Here is a 22,092-nt window from a genome sequence, read left to right as displayed (position 1 = left end):
ATCATGAATAAATAAGCGGCTCAATTGATAATGGCAGATGCAACGCTGCCTTGCCTCACTGCAAATTTTGTTGTTGTTGCTGCTGCTGATTTGGGGTTGATTCTGCTGATAACCTAGTAACCACGCAACGTTGAATCAACGTTGAACGTCAACGACGTCAACGCAGGATCAACGTTGACGTCAACATTGAATCAAAGTTGAGAATGGTCACTGCGGTGTTGTTGATTCAATGTTGACGATCAAATTTCGTCGAAAAAATCGCGGTATACATTGTCTCAGCAGATCGCTTAATTTTTACTTAATTCGTGTTTTTTTGATAGTGTCGAACATCAGGCTGTTCAAAAGTATATCATCTGGATATCCTGAAGGATGTCCAATATCTTTTGCTGGGATATGGCGCACTATACTTTTGCGTATTACTTTTGGCAGATTTTAAAATTAAAAAATTATTAAGTTAAAAATTTGGCTACACTCTATATCTAAGGACTTTAAATAAACACCATATTTCCGTGATAAAGAGAAGAGTTATCAGGGCTTTTTGCCAGCACTGAATTTATATTTTTTATTTATTTTCCGGTATTTCTGTCAAATAAACAAAAAAAGCAAGAAAAAAACCCTTTAAAAGCCGCAATGTTTGTTAATTTGGCAATGAGAATCACGTGCACTCAAAATGAAAACGAAGTGTCAAAGGCCTCAGCTATCGAGATGCGAGTCTGGCTTGATATTGAACTTCGCCCTTTCGACCTCCACGCAAAGCGCAGCGGCAGATAATCGAAACCAAACCTACACAACCACAAAATAACAAAATGAAATTGATCAAAATTACTTGAAAAAGAGGTATTTTTTAAGTGTGTTTCATAAGATTTTCATAAGTGATGAATTTTATCATATGTTCCATATTTCTTTTTGTAATCAAAAGTACGTACGTTCCGTCAGGAAACAAGTATTGAAAAATACTTAATACTATATATATGTATATGTAGTGGTTGCGGAGCCGAGCTCCGACTCCTTTTTCATTTTTAGTCTAGGGTATTGTTATTCATGAGATTGTTAGAAATTCGTTAATGCAACAGAGAGATTTTGAATTTAAATTAGTTTTCGCCGGACACTGAAGCCAACAAGTCGCATCTTATAATTGATCCGAGCGTTTAATTGTGAAGGACCCGGCTCAATCGGGTAAATTCTTTTCTAATTTTAATTGTTCTTCAAGTTGATTCTCTTAAATTGTTAATCCTAAAGTCAAATATCATTTCTGTTTAAAGGTCCTTGTAAACTGTTAGACTAAGTCGCCAAGTGACTAGCTGTTTCATAAAGTGAAGAATTTGTTGAAAATCCCGCAAGGTTTAATTTCCACCTCCTAACCCCAAATATATATATATATATATATATATATATATATATATATATATATATATATATATGCGCCCTAAAATCTAATTTAACTATAAAATTTAAATTAAGTTAGCAAACAATATAAAATGTTTTGCTCAGTTTGTTTCGCAATTTTTGGCAATAAACGGAATGATGTGATAATTTTTAGAGGTCAATCGCCAACTGGGGGCAAATAGCCGAAAGTATCGTTCTTAGTGCCAACACTTGATAATTTATTCTGACTCGAAGTGCTGTGCGCCACGGTCGAAGCAGCAGCCGTGGTCCATCCTGCGCAGAGAAGAAATCACGATGAGGCTAGGACTTGTCGTCCTCCTCAGCCTCGCGGTTTGCGCCGCAGACACGTCTGGCAATGAGAGCGAGGTCTACATTCCACCTCCGTGTAAGCACTTCTCGATTATTATTTTGCATTCTAACATAATTTGATGGATATCTTAGTAAAACCAAACTGAATTCACCAGTTGCATAAACCCTAAGTGTTCGAAGCCACCAACAGATGGCGCCACCGTAGACTTTCGATTTTAAGGCACTTCCGCTGCGATTTCCGACTCAATCTAGCTACCGTGCATTCTTTAATTAATTTGCTATTTTATGACGTGCTGAAAACCAAAATCGGTTCAACGTTTCTACGGCGAATGGCTGAACCGATTTTTGTTTTCAGCACCTCAAAAAGAAGCAAATTAATTAAAAAAACCAATATAGCTAGATTGAGTCTTGAATCGCAGCGGAAATGCCTTAAATCCGCTTAAAACCAAATTTTTAACAAAGTCTGTGGTTGTGCCATCTGTTGGCGGCTTCAGTAACTAAGGGTTTATGCAACTGGTCAATTAATAAATAATAATAAAAAAACCTCCAATTAATTGACCACCACCGCAGGTTTTAATAGACCTATAATCTTTTAGCTTTGCTATTTATCGATCTCACATTTTCCCCCTCACAGTTTTTGACGGAGGAGAAAACTTGAGTTGCCAGAACTGTGGAGATAAAACAACTCTGGACCAATGGGGTGTTTTCCTTAAAAACATACTTACTGAAGACTATTGCTATGAATTTGTGGCTATTTCTCAAAGGACTATTTTTGGACCAGGTAATAACGTGAATGTCTCGATCGTTAAGAATATCTCAACAACCCGTATTTCTTACTGTCTATGTAGGTTATTGCCCGTTCGCTGAAAGTGAATTAACTGATCTACGGGTATTTCCGAAAAAATGTCGTGAACGCGAAACAGAAGAGGAATGCATCAGATTGTCCGTCAAAGTAATTATTTTGCCATTTCCAGCAAAAGCGTTACATTCACCTTGTCTTTTTTTAATTTTTTAAGGTACTGGGTGTCATTGAAATTGCCATAAATCCAACAGATCGATTTAAATTCAAGATTTGGATAACTGAGGAAATGCCGAGTGAGGTTACTCCCATTTGTTTGTTCAACCGTGACAACGTCATGGACTTGCAACTGCAAAGAGAATCACCCTACTTCGAATGGTCAATACTAGGCGTTCGTATTATCAAACTAATTTATGCAGATAATTATTTTCCATTTTATTCAATTTTATAGACTATTTCATCTGACCCTGGTAAGTTTGTAAGATTTACTTTTAGGACTTTTAGAGAATATCTTATTTTAATAGCTTTTATCAAAAAAGCTATAAAAATTAATTTTAATCTAATTAAAACCGATTTATGCTCAGTATCTTAGCTGTTGATTTAAAATTATTTTGACCATATAAACTCCATTTTGATCAATATCTTCTTATATAAATATATAAGGCTGTTATGAACTAAGTTTTTACGGTTTTAGTCACTCACAAATTAAATATTTTCATCTGTGAGATTTTTTTAGCCGCTTTAAAATTTATTACTAATGCCACTGACTTCAATTTTATTCATATTTGACAAATTATTCAGCAAAGGTGACGGGCCAAAGCAACTGTAGCAGGCATCTAAGCAGTACTGATTTGAGAAGTTTGGAATTTTATAAAATTCCCATCCAGAATATGCTGTGTGTACAGAAAACCGATTTCAGTAAGATATTTTCCAAATCAATCCAATTACAATGATGCGGTAATTAATGCCACTTGCACAGACTCTGATTATCTGATCAATCTCTACAAAGGCCGGTATTTCTTGAGAGGTGTAAAATATTCTTGGCGACGAGTTTACATTGATATATTGGCATACATTGACGTGATCGCAAGGAACGCAAATGACATTTCTGCTCTACGCCCGATCCCGGAAATAAAACAATCGAGAGGTAATTTAACGCAGATCTATAGCTCACAGAAATTATAAATAAAATATCTTTAAAAAAGGATTCACCGCACCAAACAACCTAAGTTTCCCAAACTGCGGAAGGAAACGAGAAAATGACGATTCTTCCGGAGGCGACCATCCGTGGCATGCTTACATTGAGAATGAGGTGACTGGAGAAGCCTATGGCGGAACATTGATTTCGCCGACAGTAGTTTTGACTGGTAGAGGGAATGATGCGTTTCATATGACTCCGATTTAAATATGTGCTTTTTAGCTGCACATTGCCTTCATGGATCGAAAGCAGAGGACCTCACAGTTGTTGTTGGGATTTATGATAAAAGACAAAGAAAAGCTCCTAGCGTTCAGAGAAGAAAGGTTTATTTCTCACCATCCACCTTTTAATGATTCTCATCCATAATAATTTTGAAACATTTTTAGCCCAGCAGGCTGATCACGCACCCGAAATACGACGCTGCGGAATTAATTAGTGACGTCGGACTCATGATTTTGAACGAAACAATGGAAATAACTGACAATGTACGACCGATTTGCTTGTGGAACGACGACTCTGACCCTAACTTGGATCACGTGGCTGGCACTGACGCTATGGTATAGGATGTACGAGAATTAAAAATAATTTTATATTGTTTTTTTTCTCCTGAAGGCGGTTGGGTTCGGGCTTGTCGACAACCACACGCAGACAGACGTACTGCAAGGGGTTCGACTGCCGATTAGAGCTCACAAAGAGTGCTACTTGTCGAAAAGGGGATTTTTCGGGAAATATTTGAGGCCGGGAGACAACTTGTGCGCCGGATACACGAATGGTTAGAATCTCCTAATTTAGTAATTACTCTTTTTCTCAAATTTATTTATTAATTCAGGAACGACCCCCTGCAACGGGGACAGCGGAGGAAGCCTTTCCGTGGAAAAAGACGGCCGCTGGTTCATCAGGGGCCTTGTCGGATTTGGAAAGGAGAAAAAAGTGATGTTTGAGGGCAAAAATACATCGTTGTGTCACCCTGATCAGTTTTCCTTGTTCGCTGACGTCGCAAGTCACATGGACTGGATCGTGGAAAACACGCCGGACGTTTCATTCCGAAATTAAATACATGTTTTGAAAAAAGTTTGGCAAGAGGATTGATGGTTATATATATTCAGTAGAAAAATGTAAGTGGTCAGCATAATCACGTGTCAAAATATTTTAGCTTTTGTTGATTTTATAATAAATAATTGTTATAAAAGTTTTGATTGCTCGACTTTAAATATTAAACCCGCAAAAACGAAATTATTTTAGCCGACTCTGCTTTGTGCCTATAATCCACATTCGAGAGGAGAGAGAGAGAGAGCTAGGTCAAATCCGTGACCTTTCATCCTTGGCCTGGTCTCCCGTCTTTATCTTCTGGTGAGAATCCGCACTTTTTTGATTTTGCAACTATACACTCGGTAGGTATTATGAAGCTCTTAAATCAGAAAATTAGTACTGGGAGGAATTATTTAATATATTTATCGCTAACAGCTGCTACGCTCGCCAGAGGGCACAGCGGCAGCAGCTGTATCGCTGGTTACACCTACTAGTGTTCATACGCGTGATATTTATACTGCGTTTCTCACGTTTGCTATTGGAAGACTTATTTAATTTGCCGTTCTATAAATTTTTTAATTTTATTTTTTGCGCTTACCAAGTTAATTAATTAATAAATAGACATAAATCATTGATTATTTCTATTATTTATTTTTCCAACAATAAAATTGAATATATTATTACTCTTCATTGGACATTTATTTTATTTCATTAACATTTACCCTTTTTTAATCCATTGAATATTGCCTCGAGCTTCATCAAGATATCAAGGATTTTAAAAAAAATAAAAAGCATTTCACGTTGATAGCAAAGAATAATTTACTAGCCGTGTAAAATTGGTTAAAGACCGTCTTTGGTGAAGTTTCTGAGCGCACCGATCGATTCCTGAGGGTCGAATTAGATAAAGTGGATATTTTTTCCGTCCAAAAAGTCCAGCGCGATGTGCGAACTTTTTTCCCGCCAAAACAATATGAATGCGAGAATTTAAGTGCGCATGCGTCAGAGCTGGTTTGAGCACTTGCAGAGAGACTGCCTGTACGAATGGATTTATTGTCAGATCCAGCCAGCTCTGACGCATGCGCACTTAAATTCTCGCATTCATATTGTTTTGGCGGGAAAAGCTCTACATGTGCTATACGCTCATCGCGCTCGACTTTTTGCTTGGAAAAATATCCAATATACCTGATTCGAGCCTCAGGAATCGATTGGTGTGCTCAGAAACTTCATTAAGCATGCAAGTTTTCTTCAACGACTGCAATTTGATTCGCCAGACGATCCCAGTTCCAACTCGTGAAAGAACAGCTCGAGCTTACGCCCATGCGCTTTGTTCAATTCGATGTTTTGTCTCACAGTGTCTGAATAGGAGTACCGCACGCCGTTATTTATGAGCCACTGGCACATTCTGACTTCGGCGAACTGCGCCGCGATTTGGAGGGCGTTTTGCCCGCTCTCGTCCACGCCATCGATCTGGTTGGGGTCGTGTTGGTGCACCAATCTGGCGCTTCTCAGGTTGTTTTCCCGCACGCAGAAGAGAAGCAGGTTCGACCCATTATATCGAACCCGCAAATTGGCGCCGGAGTCGATCAGCTCTGAGGCGGCGTCCAGGTTTTCCTCCCTGAGCGCGTAGTGCAGCGGCGTCAGGCCCATTCTGTCCGTGGCGTGGATGTTGACGCGCAGGGCGTCCAGGTAAACGACCAGCTTGCGTCCGTGCAGCAAATTGCGGCAGGCCTCGTGCAGAACCGTCGCTCCGGTGTCGCCGCTCACGGCGTACGGGTCGGCGCCGGCCTCCGTCAGCCACTGGAACGTGTCCCGGCTGCAATTGACGGCTGCCAGGTGCAGAATGCTCCGGCCTTTACTGTCTTCCTTCAGGATCAGCTCTTCGTCGTACTCGCAGACCTTTTGTATCCACTCCAGGTTGTTCTCTTGCACGCATATTTGCAGCAGGTTTATCTCCTGTCCTTTCTGGGGGTTTGAAAAAAATGTCCAGGTTATTGGTGTTTATTTTGAAATTTTAAAAAATGAGAAAGACTGCGGATTTACACCACTTTTATCCAAGATATTTTTTATATTCATCTATATAGATATTTTTTACTGGAATTTAGAAATATAGGAGCATTAGGTCACTCCTGAGGTCAGATATGCGTGAGACTATCATAAATAGCTATAAATATCGAATCCTAGCGTCAGGGGTAGCCCTGAGGTAAATCCAAAAGATATACTTTTGACAGCCTATGTTCATAGGCGGATATCCTCGGATATCCAATTTCTTGCAGGGCATTCAGTTCTCATTTGTGCCACTTAACTGAAACGACGCCTGATCGGCTATGTATTGATTCGATCTGCAGGTTTGAATGGTCAGAGAATGTGCATTTTGACCCTTTGGTAGCCCAAAGGCTCAGGAACGAGATTTCGGGCTCTTCAGGGCTTTACCTGAGCACCCTGATAGCTTCCAAAGGGTCAAGTTGCACATTTCCTGAAAGCTCTTGACTTGGCCATTTCATCTGTGTGCGGGTCTTGCAAATCGAACCAATACAGAGCTCATTATCAGGAGTCTTATTAAATTTCCAAATTCACCAGCTAATGTAAGCCGATTAGTGTTTGAAGCTGCCAAAAGATGGCGCCACCGTATACTTTCGTAATAAATTTATTTTTAAGGCACTTCCGCTGCGATTCCAGACTCAATCCTGCCACTGTGCATTCTCCACTTAATATGTTTCCTCTTGACGTTCTGAAAATCAAAATCAGTCCAGCCATTCGCCGTGGAACCGTCGGAAAATATTTTTTAGTTAAAAAAATAGTGGGTTTCACAATTCTAACGGCGATTAGCTGAACCGATTTTGGTTTTCAGAACACAAAAAAACGATATTAAGTGAAGAATGCACAGCAGCAGGCTTTAATCTGAAATTAAAATCGAAAGAAACACTGGCACCATATCTATTGGTAGATTTAAACACAAAGAACTTACGCAACTATTGAATTACCCTATTGTACTCACAAAATTAAATGAAAAAATAGGCAGGCTTAAACATTTTTTTTAAATTCAATAGTTTCAACAGTTTTCCAATTAATTTGGTCAACAAAATCGTTGAGTTAAAAAAAATAAAACCAGGAAGATGCGAAATTTAACCAAAACTTAAAATTCAACATTTTATAAATCTAATGAAAACGGTATCCAAATTAAAAAATAAAATATAACATACCTTAGCTTCATTGTCCATCTGTAGCAGTGTGTCCGCGACCTCGAGGTTTCCCGCCCTGATGGCGCGGTGGATCGGTGTGTCGCCCTCGGAGTCGAGTCCATCGACGCTGAGGCCGCGCTTCACGAGCAGCTTAGCTAATTCTTTGCCGTGCTTTTTGTTGAGTGCCGCGTAATGCAGCGCATCTTTGTCGATGCTGGCGGCGCCGTCGTCGATCAGTCGGCGACACTGGTCGGCATCAGCGATCGTCGCCGCCATGGCCAGTCGGTGCGGGTCCGTGAAGAAGGCATCCTGGTGTTGTTCGAAGGCCTTTTTCAAGACGTCGACTTTTTGTAATTCCGTCTCGACAGAGGACAAAATGTCAATTTTGTCCATATTTTTTTAGATAACCTGAATCTATAATATAAATAATTTATGAAAAGGTTTTCTTCTCTATAATAAACCGTGACAAAACTCACATTTTTTAAAAAAGTTGAGCAGACTGGAACGACACTAACATGAATAGGACGAATATCGGATATGTACTGACGTGTTTTTCTTGCTCGAATCTCGCAGCTACGCAACAAAATGGTTTCTTAATTTTCGAAAGCTAAAATTTTCACAATAAAATCAGTTGATCAAGAAATTAACGTGAAATTAATGCGATAACATATTGAAATAAGTATAATAGTTACCAAATTACGCAACCGGTGGTGCAAGAGAGTCGAGCGAGTTGCATAAAGGTCATCGAAAGAAAGAACAACGCACTTACTCAACGGAAGAGGAAATAATTTGTTTCAATGAAATTATAACGAAATTTTAAGCTTCTAATCATTATCGCTTTGAAAAACAATATAATCATTAAAATTTTCTCTTTGCTGCATGTTCTTTCAACATTATTAGAAATTATATTTTCTCTAATTTTATATCGTTTTTTAAATTGATAAAATGTATCCATAAAATTATTAAAATTCATTAAATAATTCAAATGATGATTTAAATAAGAATAAATAGAATAGATCATATTGTAGATTAAATTTTTAAAAGTCGACAAGGGAAATTACTGGAAAATAAATGAAACGACGTGTTTTAAGTGCATTTAGAGATCAAGCATATCAAAAAATATGTTTTTATTAAAAATTTTTGAGATCATAGTATAAAATCCACTCCACCAGGGTCCGGATTGCGATCTGTGTTGGTTTCCCGCAGGTCAGAAGTGAATATGGCGTCGAAATAATGGAGGCCAATCAGGAGACAGTCCAGCGGCCAATCAGAAGCGTCGAAAAAGGCGTGCCGACCTCATAATTTCATTCCCGCAATTTGTGATACATTTCCCATTAGCCTGATGTGCCATCCAACGGTCGATTCGCTAATTACCGGGCTAATCAGCTGTTAGCAAAGAAATATAACAACAAAAAAATTCATTCTGCTGCTAAATTTTCGAAGCAAATTTCATTTTACGTTTGAAAAATTCCCGCCGGACAAAACCAGACGCAATATGTCTGCGCGTCGCGTGAATCCGGAATCCGGACCCCGGTGATAAATATAAACATAAATATTAGAATTTTCATCTCCATTAGATGTTTTTTAGACGCTTATTAGGTTTGGCAGCTGAATGATAAGATTTTTATTCTGGTTGAAATGGCTTTTAAATTAAATTTTGCATGCCGTTTTTTCCCGCGGAAAAAAATCAACCGTCTAAAATTTTAAATTAACTTCTGCGAACGCCCAAGGAGCTGAGGTAGCTTTTGCATTCGTTCTGCAGGACGCCAGGGTCGAAATAATCCAAAAGAGAGGCGCCGTTGTCAGCCAAAATGTGCGGATCGGCGCCGCTTTCTATAAGCCAGCGACACATGTCGAGGTTTGCCTTCCGCGCCGCGCAGTGCAACGCGTCCTTGCCGGCCCTGACGAGCTCAGGGCAGTGCTGGTGCACGAACCTGGCGCCGGCCATGTTACCATTGTCGACGCAGAAGTGCAGCAAGTCCATCTCGGAGAAACGCACGTCCAGCCTGGCGCCGAGACGCACCAGCTCGGCGGCGACGCCCGTGTTGCCGTACTCGAGGGCGCAGTGCAGAGGCGTCCGGTGCGCCTCCGACTTTCGACCGTTCACGTCCAGCCCACGGGACACCAAAAACTCGACCAGTTCGCTGCCGAATGGAAAGTTGTAGCCTGTGAAGTGCAGAACTGACAAACCATTCTGGAACAAAAGATTTAGTTTAATTTTAATTTATTTTTCCTCTTTTTTCCTTTGTCATTTTACAGTTAAAAAATAATTTAAATTTTCAAAACAAATCAAATATCATATATCTCCTGGAGATCCATTTTAAAAGATACAGTGCGCATTAGATTCATATCTCGTTAAATGAGCACCAAAATTAAGGTCATTGGCTAAGGTCGAAGGTCTGATTGGCCATCCCTGCGAAAAATCTTCATTGTTTTAATATTAGGGTAACATTATTTCCCAATAACCATTATTGTTTTAATATTGGCGTCTAATGTTATATCAATGTGAAAATGTGACTTTTTTCAATATTGTTCTAATATTGGCACCAATATTGGCCGCTATCATTGCGTTATTATTAATTTCAAATGGAAATTAAATGATGTCCTAATTTCCGTAGAATATTGGTAATTAGGGGTTTTCTGAATGAGATACATAGTTTTATTTAATTATTTTATATTTTTATTATATCTAGACAAATTATTGTAACACTTGTAAGTCACACAAGAGTTATATAACTTATAAAAAATTATTTATACGTCATTTCACATAAAACAGTTTCTCTCTAGTCACAGCATTCTAGTTTTACAATGTACATTGAAGTGCACAGCAGGGATTGAGACAAAGTCGTTGGGTTTAAAGAGGGAAATACTTAAAATCAGCACTACATAATACATGTTGGCCACTTAGTCAAATCGTCGTCCTGTCGGGACACAGAGCGACGTCGACACTGGCATGAATAAGGGGTGGTCAGAAATTGATGAGGGACTTGTCATGTGTGCTGATGGCCTGAACTTTATATTATACAGAGCGGCTATTATTGTTTCCCATTTTTGTCACTGTCAATGCGGCCCGTCGGGCCGAACGATTCGACAAAATCAAAAGTGACACACTAATTAAAATTAATTTGGCATTTAATAATAACTGTCAGTTCTAGCATTGTTATTAACGAATTTTGAAAAATTTAAATGCAAAATTAATTTTAATTAGAGTGCCACTTTTGATTTTCTCAAATCGTTCGGCCCGACGGGCCGCATTGACAGTGACAAAAATGGGAAACAATAATGGCGGCTCTGTATAATATAAAGTTCAGGCCATTAGCACACATGACAAGTACCTCATCAATTTCTGACCGCCCTTTTTGGTGCCAGTGCTCATAAAAGTCATTAATATTTTTTAAGTCAAGGACCAAAGGTTCCAAAACGCCCAAATTAAAAAAAAATGCAGTGAAGTGGTAGCAATAAGGTTTTTTTTTTATCAATTTTCACCAGTTTCTTGCAGGCCATGTTTTCACTTAAGTTTTCAATATTTTTCTAAATTGCTCATGCGACTAGAAAAATTGTCTGAGATAAATTTATTGAGAAATTGAGGCAAATGAAAATTTAAAAGGAAATATCTACTTGTAAATTTTGACCACTCCGACCTCTAATTTTATATAATATTAATACCTAGGAGGAAATGACAAAAGTCAATTTAATGCGCAATAAATTGGTAAAAATTGAGTTGCTCAAACAGCAATTAAAAACCAGTGGAGAAAAATACCGGGTGAATACAAATGCAATTCTGCACGAACGCATGACGCAAGGACATAAAATTAATTATTTTGAGTTCCAAAGTAGTTTGGTGTGGCGGTACGTGGGGCCACTTTCGTGGAAGGTGGATGTTCATGGAGCTAGGGTAGTTCTCGATCAGAAAAGACGATTAGGGCAGCAACATGAGGAGAAAGTCCACAAGGTAAACGGGTGCGGGTCGTGGATGTCCTTGGGCACTAGGTGGCGACGTGAAAAGTGGCCCGGCTCAAAGCCGACGAACTTCGCCATCTTCTTGTCCAGCCGCGCATTGTCCTTGTCCCTCTTCCAGCTCGTTCATCGTCTGCTCCACAGGGTCGAAGCCATCCTCGCCCGGCCTGTCAACGAAAAATTGCATCAAAATTCGATGTTGTATCAAAGTTACGGCTCGTTTTCTCACTGCGTGCAGCAGTAAAAATTTGTAACCGCGAATTGGAATGAAAACAAAGTAAAAAACGAATAATTCTCATTACCTGTAATATTTGCTGAACGGTGCGTGTGTTGATAACATCAAGGATCCTTACATGGGTGTATTTTAAACTCTTAAGAGCAGACAAACGACTCGCAGAACGAAGAACAAAACGAAAATTGCATGAAGCGTAGCCGTTAGCCGTTCAGTGTTTGTTTCTTGATGCGGTGATGGCGGACGGAGTAGCAGAGTGTGCGACTCATGGATGCGCACGCATTCACGCATGCGCACTGATATCATTGAATTAACATTGGTGTAATATTAAAACAAGCTTAAGATAATAACTTATTTACATTTGTTTTTCATTATTTTTTTAATATTAGCGCAACATTGTGTTGCAATCATTTTTTATTCATCATTTATTAACATTATTCCAATAATGCTTATGATTAAATTATCATTGGTATTATTGGCTAATGAAGATTTTTCGCAGGGATGTTTAGAGAATTTTATTTTTTTTTAATTTAAATATTTAGGTTTTATATTTGAAGGAAAAAATGTAATATTAAAACTTTTTCATCATCAGAGTTGAAATATGGTCCTTCAGGGGTGGGGGTTGAGGGTTGAGCACCTCTAAAACCCTGCGAATCATTAGGGGAGGTCAAGACAAGTCGAACGGTGTGCCGTTTTTGCAATTCTGACTTTTAGAACTCGAGATGTGGCCAAGACAAAATTCACCCCTTAGTGTTCGAAGCCGGCAATAGATGGCGCCACCGTATACTTTCGATTTTAAGGCACTTCCGCTGCGATTTCAGACTCAATTCTGCCACTATGCATTCTCCACTTATTATCTTTTCTTTTGACATGCTGAAAACCAAAATCGGTGAAGCCAATCGCCGTATCATCGTGAAAACCACCATGTTTGAATTCCAAAAAATATTTTCCGACGTTTGTATGACGAATGGCTGGATTGGTTTTTGTTTCCAGCACGATTCAGCTAAGATTTAATTTTTTTAAATACTATTTTGAATCACATAGTAAGATATCTCACATTTTCCACGGCGTGAAGGTCAACGCCCTGGTCAAGCAGCCAGCGGCAGGTCTCGAGGTCTGAAAACTCTGCCGCGAAATGGAGCGCATTCCTCGCCGTGTCGTCCGTGCCGTGCAGCAGATGCGGCTTCTTTAGGTACACGAAACTGGCGCTGGGCAGTCGGTTGGCGACGACACTGTAGAGCAGCAGGTTCTCGTTGGACCTGAGCACGTCGAGGCTGGCGCCGAACATCAGCAGCTGCTCGGCGGCGGCCAGGTTGCCCGTTTTGAGCGCGTAGTGCAGCGGCGTCTCGTCGAACCTGTCCCTTTGGTTCACGTTCAGCCGGAAGGAGATCAGGTAGAGCGTCAGGTCGGCGCCGTGAGCCATGTTGAACGCCGCGAAGTGCATTGCTGAAGCCTTGTTTTTGGCGTCAAGCTCCTTTGGGCTGGCGCCCTGGCCCACCAGCCACTTGCACATTTGCAGGTCCGAGAACTGAGTGGTTTTAATGTAAATTACGACGAAGTTATAATTATAAGATTTGATTGAAGACCGTCTTTGACGAAGTTTCGGAGCACACCAATCGATTCTTGAGGGTCGAATTAGGTAAAGTGGATATTTTTTCCCTACCATTAAGTCCAGCGCGACGTGCGAACCTTTTTTTCCTGCCAAAACAATGTGAATACGAGAAGTGCGCATGAGTCAGAGCTGGTTAGAGCACTTGCAGGAAGACCACTTGTACGAATATTTCTTTGTCAGATCCAGCCAGCTTTGCTTCATATTGTTTTGGCGGGGAAAAAAGTTCGCACGTCACGCTGCACTTTTTACTCGGAAAAATATCCATATTACCTAATTCGACCCCTGTCGAGAATTGATTCGTGTGCTCAGATGCTTCGTCAAAGATAGTCTTTAAATTAAGAGGGAGAGGGATTTTGGAAAGTATTTATGTAAATGAGAATTGCTTTCAATATTCAATAATAATCTAACAGCCACTATCATTCCAACTTTCTGAAATTATTTCTTAGCAAATTACCACTTACTTTAAATGTTTTAATATGAATGAGAGGAAAGCGATAATTTCAAACATCGTAAAGAACTTTTAATGGTCAAAATTTTCTCCATATATATTGATTGATAGACGGACGATAATCTGCAAATGTCTGCAGTCTGCAAGTAAGGTTTGGCGTGAAAAGTCATTCCATAATAAGGGTTAAGAAAGGTGAATTCACACACACGAAAAAAATTATCACTTGAATGTATTACCATGTTGAAAGTCAAATAAATGAATTGTATTGAATATTTAAAAAATAAAACCAAAACTTTGAATGTATTGTTTGCTTGGACTTCAAAAATATTTTCAAAGGGCTAACAGTTAAACACGATTTATGTCATGTATTTCATTGTGTTGTCCTCTATCTAGCTAACACAACATATTATTCAATTTTTGAAATGAAAATCCTACTTCTGCAGCGAGGTGGAAGGCGGTTTTGCCGTGTTCTCCTCTCTCCTGAAGCATCGTCTTGTCAAACTCCAGGACGTGTTTAGCAGCGCTGAGATTATGTTCCTTGATGCAGAAGTGCAGGAGGTTATTCCTTTTCTGCTCGCCATTTGCAGTGTATTTCAACTCAAGAAGCAGCTTTGCTACCTGAAAATTCTTGGCCCTGAGAGCGAAATGAATGGGTTCTTCGTCGAGATCGTCTTTTTGGTTCACTCTCAAGCCCCAGGAGACGAACAGCTCGACCAGGGCCTCGCCGTGCCTTTTATTCATTGCCGCGTAGTGCAGCGCCGTGATCCCTGAGTCGGTGGCGTCCAGGTCGGCGCCCTCGTCCAGCAGGCGACGACACACGTCGGCGTCGGTAATTTTCGCAGCCGAGCACATCAGGGGTAGGCCCAGATTTTGTAGTTTGATGAAAGCCGGAAAAGACTCGGAATTCGCCTCCAGTCCAGAATTAGTCCAAGGCGAAATCTTGGTAAAAGTCATACTAACTCTGTGCTGCGCCGCCCAACGCTCGTTTTTCCAAATTGCAGACGCTTTTAAATGCTAATAACAAAATTTGTTTAAATGAAAAGGATGAATTTAATTGAGATCCTAAAATAGATGAGAAAGGTGAAAACGGAAGAATGTCAACACAAATATTTCTAATAAATTCACTCACATTTTAAAAGAGAAAAATGGCTTTGCTGTCACTCGCCCGCAGTTAATTATCAGCTACAGCAATGGCAGCACGCGACTGCTGTGATTTTGTTTACAATTTTATTTCTATTTTTGTACCAGCAGACTATTACTGTTATAAAATGTATTATTTCGTCAACGCCCCCACTAGATTTTTGGTATTCATAAGGCAATTATTGTAATTCTTGTTCAGAGAACTCTCATTATATGACCAAGCGCATTAAGAAATTAAATTTTGACGTATAATCTGATTCATTATGGCTCATTATGCGTTCGCAGCAGACAATGTAGAATAAACTTTGGGTTGTTTAATTATTTTGAATTTTCGGCTTATGTTAACATTTGTCTTATTTACTCAAAGCAATTTCTTGACATATTATCTAAGAAAATGGTTCAAAATGTCACAACTTAAATAAAGCTTTTTATCTTTACCTGATTACTCTCTGGAAATTGAGTTACAATTTTTGAAAAATCGGCTGAAAAGTTTGCTAATCCATGATAGATCGCAAGGAGAGGAACCGAGTCAGCTCATGTTTGTCGCAAACATCTTTTATATACTTTTGGCTAATAATCAACAATAAAATCGATAATATCTCAAAATAATTATCACTCCCTTGTCAGTTTATCTTAATTAAAAAAGATACTCGTACTATACTAAGGGATGCTACTCAATATTTTATATATATCAGGACATTAACAAACCTATTGGCTATTGGTGATGTTCATTTGGTTTACGTCATAAATTTTTAAATAACATTTTAGACAAATGGAAGCTTACATTTAATTTTTGACACAATGAATGAATTTGGTAAAACGAAAATGACTTAGTGTTTCTTTTATTTCTTACAGTTAATTGAGCACCTTGATAAGACCATTTGTTCATCAATTTGTTGCTTTCTATCATCAAAATGGTAAATTACATCAAAGCAATGTTATTTGACACGTAAACACGATTTAAAAATACGGTGTTTTATTTCCTAAAAAAAATGTTACATTAAAAAAATATAAATATAAAATACAATCATCACGAATGATTTTCAACTGTTGGTAGGCGAGCATATTTTATTTTTTCTTTTTAATCCGGAAGCTTTTTCTCAAGAAACTAGCCAAGCTTTTCTCTTTTTTCAAGCCCACGGACAAGAAAAATTTCTTCTTTTCAATTTGGTCGCCGCAAAAGTAAAAAATCGACCTGTTTTCGCTAGCCTTGGCGTGAGGGTCGACCCCCATTTCGTACAGCCAGTGGCACATTTCCAAGCTGCCGTAGAACGCCGCGAGGTGAAGTGCATTCCGTTTTCCCGTCGCTAATTGGTTGATGAGCTGCGGATTGGCCCTGTGCACGATCTTGGCGCCTTCCAGATCGTTTTCCATCACGCAAATGTGGATCATGTTAGTCTGCTCAGTTCCGATTATGGCGTCGACGTCGGCGCCAAGGTCCACCATCATCTGGGCAATGGCGTAGTTTTTACTTCGCAGGGCCAGGTGCAGGGGAGTCTCTTCGAGGTTGGTTTTTCCGTTCAGCGGACCTCTTTGAGCGACGAAGTAGCGCACGAGACGCTCTGCTTCCTTCTTGTTCAGGGTGGCGTAGTGCAGCACGTTGTAGTGGTCAACCTCGTTCACTTGGTCAACCTTCATTCCCTCCCCGACGAGCCACGTGACCATCTCCAGGCTTCCCCCTTGGGCAGCAATGTGGAGTGCATTTTGGCCTTTTTCGTTGCAGCCTTTGATCAGGTCAGGGGCCATTTGATGCAACAGTTTGCTGCTCTCTAGGTACTCCATTTGGACGCAGTAGAGGAGGTAATTTTTCCCTTCACGCTTAAGGAGCAGGCTGGCACCGCTTTCGATCAGATATTTGGCGACAGAAGTGTTTTTCAGCTGCAGGGCGACGTGGAGTGGGGTATTTCCTTCGTGATTGAATTGGTCCACGTTCACATGTTTTGATTTGAAGAAAGTGACGAGGTCGCGCCTTTGATGGTCAGCGATAGAATTTTCTTGGTCTTGAGCGAAGTAGTGAAAAACGTTGTTGTGCATTCGGTCCAAGGCGTGCACGTCGGCGCCGTGGTTGACCAGCCACCTGCACATAGAGACATCAGCATTCCAAGCGGCAATGTGCAGCGGTGTCCTCCTGTTGGCACCGCTTTCATTGATCAGCTTCTCGTCCTTGTTGTACAGCAACTTGACAGCCGCCATATTTTTTATCGCCACGCAGAACTGTAGCACGTTGTCGTATTCATCGACCTTGGAACGCAGATTTACGTCCAACGACAACAGCTCCTCGACCATGTCGAATTTCCCGGAGGACAGGGCGAGAGCTAACGCGCTATAGCCACGCGTGTCCTTGGCTGCAAAGTCCATTCCAGTCGTGCCGAAAAACTTGATGATGTCCTTGCATTCCTTCTCTCTCTGAGAAACAAAGTGCAGTGCAGTGCGGTTGTAATGCGCGTCGACCTCGCTGACCTTGACACCTTCGTCCACCAGCCACTTACACACGTCGACTCCAGCGTATTGGGCTGCCAAGTGCAGCGCGGTCTTATCGTCGGATTCCAGCGCTCTGATCAGCTCTCTGTCCTTTTTGTGCACGAACTTTGCGCTATTCAGCTTGTCGTGCATGACGCAGTAGTGCAGCAGATTCTGCTTTCCTATTGTCACCTTGATGTTCGCCCCGTGACTCAGCAGCAACTCCGCGACCTCCAAGTGTTCATTCCTGAGAGCGAAGTGCAGAGGGGTCTGGTTGTTGTGGGCAGGAACGTCCACGTTGAGGTCGGAGGACTGCAGGAAGTACTCGATGATCTCCTTGCCATGATTCTTGTTGAACGTGGCGCAGTGCAGGACTGTAACTTTGTTTGGCGTCCGGAAATCCACGTCGCAGCCCAATTCAACTAACCACTTGCACATCCTCACGTCAGCCATCTTGGCCGCGTAGTGCAAGGAAGTCATGCTAATCGGCCCATCAGTCATGTCGAGTTGCTGGTGATCATTCTCGTACACGAACTTGGCAGCGTCGTGCATCTTTTGGGAAATAAAGTAGTGCAGAGGAATACGGAGTAAGAGTTTCGCCCGCAGGTTAGCGCCTTGGTCGATCAGCTCCTTGGCGGTGGCGTAGCTTCCATTCTGGATGGCGCAGTGCAGAGGACTAAAATCGGAAGCGTCTGCTTGGTCGATGTTCGCGACGAGAGGTGCGAAATAACGAACCAACTCCACGTCCGGAGACTTCCTCAGCGCGACGAGGTGCAGGACGGTGCGTTCGTCGCCGTCCGTAGCGTCGACGACAACCTTCAGGCTGACCAGCCACCTGCACATTTCCAGATCAGCGTGCAGGGCTGCGAGTTGAAGCGCTTTCTTCCCGTCATAATCGGGTTGATTGATCAAACTTGGGTCTTTTTCGTGCACAAACTTGGCGCTCTTTAATTTATTCTCCTTAACGCAGAAGAGGAAAGCGTTCCAACCGTCTTTGAGACTCGCACCGCGCTTAAGAAGCTCCTCCACCGCCACCAGGTTTTCCGCCCTCAGCGCGCTATGAAGCGGAGTCTCGTTGCTGGGGTTCCTCACGTCGATGTCTGGGTAGAGTGAATAAAAAAACTTGACGACTTTGCTCGGATTGATTTCGTTGAGAACAGCATAGTGCAGGATTGTGGAAGCGCTTTGCGTCACGTCGGAGCAATTATGGATCCAGAAGCACATTTCCAGGCTTCCGTACTGGGCTGCGACCTGCAGAGCCGTCCTTCCACACTTTCCCACAACATTTGCCGAGGTTTTGTCATTTTCGTACACCGCACTGGCCGACTCCAGGTCGTTCTTCTTGATGTAGTAGTGGAGCAGGCTGCAATCGAACCCGTCGGTTCGGTGCTTGAGCAGTTCCTCGGCCGTCTCGAAGTTTTTCCCCTGCACGGCGTAGTCAACCGGCTCCATGCCCTCCGAGTCCTTCTCCTCGACTGTCGCTCCGTGCGCGAGGAACAGTTCGATCATCTCCTTGTCGCACTTGCGGTTCTTCGCGGCGTGGTGCAGTGCAGTTGCGTTGTCTACGCCACCTCTGGCATTGATGCCATGTGTTTTCCCGATGAGGGAGCGGACATCTGGAATAGCTCCCCACGTTGCTACTCTGTGCAGCATAGGAAGGCTGCCATTTTTGTTCCGTTTATCGAGCAGATCAAAGATACTCGTAATATTGTTCGGCATTTTGTAATCTGGAAACTCTGGAATGAAATATTATGAGATTGTGTACAAAAAATGACTTTAAAACTTACTCTCGCGTGTTTCCGCTATTCCGCTTCGTCTTAACCAATTCCGATACGCAGCGATGGTCTGCATGTGAACATATTAATTTAGTTATTTTTTTTAATATTTTTCAGGTTGTGCAAACTATTAAAAAATAATTTAGGCCACAGTTCGTTTATAGACAGGACGGGAAGTGCGTATTGTGTTGTTTAGCAACAAGAATTTAGTAATAAAACTGTTGGAGCAGCGCACTATGCAACCACATTATTTGTAAATTAATATAATTAGTTACTTTAGGTGACAAAACACTCCACTTAAGGAATCAATAGAATAAAAAATGAAATAAATACTGCAGTTCTTTTTATTTGTACTTGTGCTTCGTTGAAAATTATTTTTATCAGTTTAAAATAACCAAATATAAATTAGCAACAAAAAAGAATTAATAAATTCTTTTAGGATAAATATAGGGTCTAATGTCCATATTTTTTGAAAAATCTAAACTCTAGAAAAATTCAGCTCGTGTCTTTGGCTTTATATACAAAATTCGACATATTCCAATGTAATCCGTTTTCAACATGCGCGCAGTAAAAAAATTCAGTTGAATTGATAACGTGCAATAAATAGCGAGGTGGACGCACATAATAAAATCTAAAAAAGATAGGAGAATGACGTAAAAATAATACTAATTTTTTGCTGGAAATTAATAGCACATGTTTTGTTTATTGTGCTTTTGTGAATATATTTTTGACCAGCAAATGTACAAAAAGCTCAAAATTTAAAAAAATAGCTTGACAATGAGTAATAGAATAACTACAGGCATTGCCTAGATTTACTGACCTGAATTATGTTGGACAATCGAAAATAAATTTGCTGGTAATCTTGCTCGAGACGATAGTCAACTGACAATTTGGCTCATCAGGAGACCACTGCGAGCAAGTCGATTTGTCATTTCTCTCCCTCTCTAAAATCGTAATATGCATTCATTCATTTGAATCAGTTTTATGTAATTATTAGTACACGCAGAGGATGTTGCTAAACGAAAAGGAAACGTGTGTGTTTCAATTAATTATAATAAAGCAATATCCACTTCAATCAAAATTCCACGCAATCAAATTGATACCAGCAAATTCCTCGCATAATATAGCACACTATATAATCATTTTGTCGCATTTTTCAGATATTTCTGAACCAATTACGTTTTTCAGACATTTTTGTGGTGTTAAGGAGGTTAATTAAGCGATCAAAATGCCAACTCGCCACTTGCAGTAAACACGAAACGCTAAAAAAATTCAGTAATTTTTATCAGGTTACGGCGGGATCCGATTCAGGAGTGTGTTGCAAAACATTGCTTGTTTAAAGCGGAATATATGTGGAGTTAAAAAAGATATATTTTATTTTTATACACCATTTATTGTAATTAATAATTGGTGTTAGAGGAATAAGTTAATAAATAAATAAGCAGTAAAATTTTCGATTAATCAGAAATATATTCTTTTGAATTAAATAGAATACTGAACTAAAAGTGGAATAAAAATAATTATGTAAAAATTAAATCCGAACAATAAAGTTCTAGAGATGGCAGCCATAGCCGCGCCGCGCCAGGAGAGTGAAATACGCGCAGTTCTGTTTTTCCGCGGCGCTTTTTTGAAGAGAGCGCTGTTAAATGCGAGATTGCAAAATATGGAGCCTTTTCAGTCGGGCATCAATAATCGTAAAGCCTCTGGAAGGTGTTGTGAAACAATTCCATTTCCGTTGGTAGAATATACATAATGTAACAAAGCAATAGGGAAAAAACGCACACGTTTATGATAATGAACTTGAGAAATGAAGGCCACGGACAAATAGCAGGAATGGCAGATAAATCAAACAATAATTATTGGACGCTGGCGCATGCAATGGCGATATGCCAATCGAGGAGTCGTTAGATTTCAATTTGCCAGCCTGATTGGTGCGAAATGTGCTCGGTTGAATGGATTGATATGGCCGGCTGGACATATAGAAAGCCGCGACTGCCACACGTGCGCTGTTTGTTGAGTGTATATGGGGAACGTGAGGTGCCGAAGCAAACAAGCCTGATTTATTTTAGACCTCTTAAAACTCTCACTTGTTTTAGTCAACACATTGATCGAAGGGTTAAGGCCTCTATTTTCGCAACATTAAAATTACTGGCTACCCAATGTCAGAGATGGCAAAAAGTGGTTAGTTTAGTGACTCGAATTGCTCAAATTGCTCGACGGGCTGGGAGGCGCACCGGCGCCGACTCGCTACTTGCTGGTTTGCACCTTTCCAGCATGCGTGATTTGGCTTCACGGGACAAATGTCTAGCGTTTCAATGCAGTCCTCGGTGCGGAGGCAAGTGGCCCTTGAGTGGGCTGGGTCCCTGTGCGGCCTGGTGCGCCCATGTTATCCGTTCGCGGTGTTATTGGGACCCGGGTTTCAGCATTCGTGCTAGTGCAGTGCGCGCCCTTCCCGGTCCTCGGACGGACAAGGATAAAAAGAGCAAAAAAAAAAAAAAATAAAAATAAAAAAAAATAAAAAATCTATGTAAGTCCTCTATTGATACGGCTACGAAGCTATTTAATTTA

At 40.7% G+C, this 22,092-nt stretch overlaps 4 protein-coding genes and 1 long non-coding RNA gene across 5 annotated transcripts; 1 reads left to right on the top strand and 4 right to left on the bottom strand.

Annotated features, from left to right (window-relative positions):
- The first annotated feature begins 1,605 nt into the window (after positions 1 to 1,605).
- LOC135944192 (CLIP domain-containing serine protease B10-like) lies at positions 1,606 to 4,888 on the top strand. The gene is made up of 12 exons (XM_065490982.1): positions 1,606 to 1,771; positions 2,330 to 2,476; positions 2,544 to 2,647; positions 2,712 to 2,885; positions 2,946 to 2,964; positions 3,296 to 3,412; positions 3,474 to 3,641; positions 3,700 to 3,861; positions 3,915 to 4,015; positions 4,079 to 4,249; positions 4,305 to 4,464; positions 4,522 to 4,888. The coding sequence occupies exons 1-12, from the start codon at positions 1,681 to 1,683 to the stop codon at positions 4,743 to 4,745; spliced, it is 1,638 nt and encodes a 545-aa protein (XP_065347054.1). The 5' UTR covers positions 1,606 to 1,680; the 3' UTR covers positions 4,746 to 4,888.
- A 1,078-nt stretch (positions 4,889 to 5,966) lies between these two features.
- On the bottom strand, positions 5,967 to 8,293 carry LOC135942287 (putative ankyrin repeat protein RF_0381). Its single transcript, XM_065488315.1, has 2 exons — positions 7,922 to 8,293; positions 5,967 to 6,683 (listed from the first exon to the last, which is right to left on the bottom strand). The coding sequence occupies exons 1-2, from the start codon at positions 8,291 to 8,293 to the stop codon at positions 5,967 to 5,969; spliced, it is 1,089 nt and encodes a 362-aa protein (XP_065344387.1).
- A 1,315-nt stretch (positions 8,294 to 9,608) lies between these two features.
- Positions 9,609 to 15,103, bottom strand: LOC135942286 (putative ankyrin repeat protein RF_0381). Its single transcript, XM_065488314.1, has 3 exons — positions 14,585 to 15,103; positions 13,147 to 13,617; positions 9,609 to 10,094 (listed from the first exon to the last, which is right to left on the bottom strand). The coding sequence occupies exons 1-3, from the start codon at positions 15,101 to 15,103 to the stop codon at positions 9,609 to 9,611; spliced, it is 1,476 nt and encodes a 491-aa protein (XP_065344386.1).
- LOC135943229 (uncharacterized) lies at positions 11,131 to 12,409 on the bottom strand. The gene is made up of 2 exons (XR_010575176.1): positions 12,160 to 12,409; positions 11,131 to 12,024 (listed from the first exon to the last, which is right to left on the bottom strand). It is a non-coding gene; the product is annotated as an uncharacterized LOC135943229 (long non-coding RNA).
- A 1,254-nt stretch (positions 15,104 to 16,357) lies between the features above and the next one.
- LOC135942285 (ankyrin-3-like) lies at positions 16,358 to 19,468 on the bottom strand. Its single transcript, XM_065488313.1, has one exon. It carries the CDS (start codon positions 19,466 to 19,468, stop codon positions 16,358 to 16,360), a length of 3,111 nt encoding a protein of 1,036 aa, XP_065344385.1.
- Between the last annotated feature and the right edge of the window lie 2,624 nt (positions 19,469 to 22,092).

Source organism: Cloeon dipterum, chromosome 4 (genome assembly GCF_949628265.1).
Source record: "Cloeon dipterum chromosome 4, ieCloDipt1.1, whole genome shotgun sequence".
NCBI classification, from domain to species: Eukaryota; Metazoa; Arthropoda; class Insecta; order Ephemeroptera; family Baetidae; genus Cloeon; species Cloeon dipterum.
The sequence above is the reverse complement of the archived record's forward strand: the minus strand, read 5'-3'. Positions and strand labels throughout refer to the sequence as shown.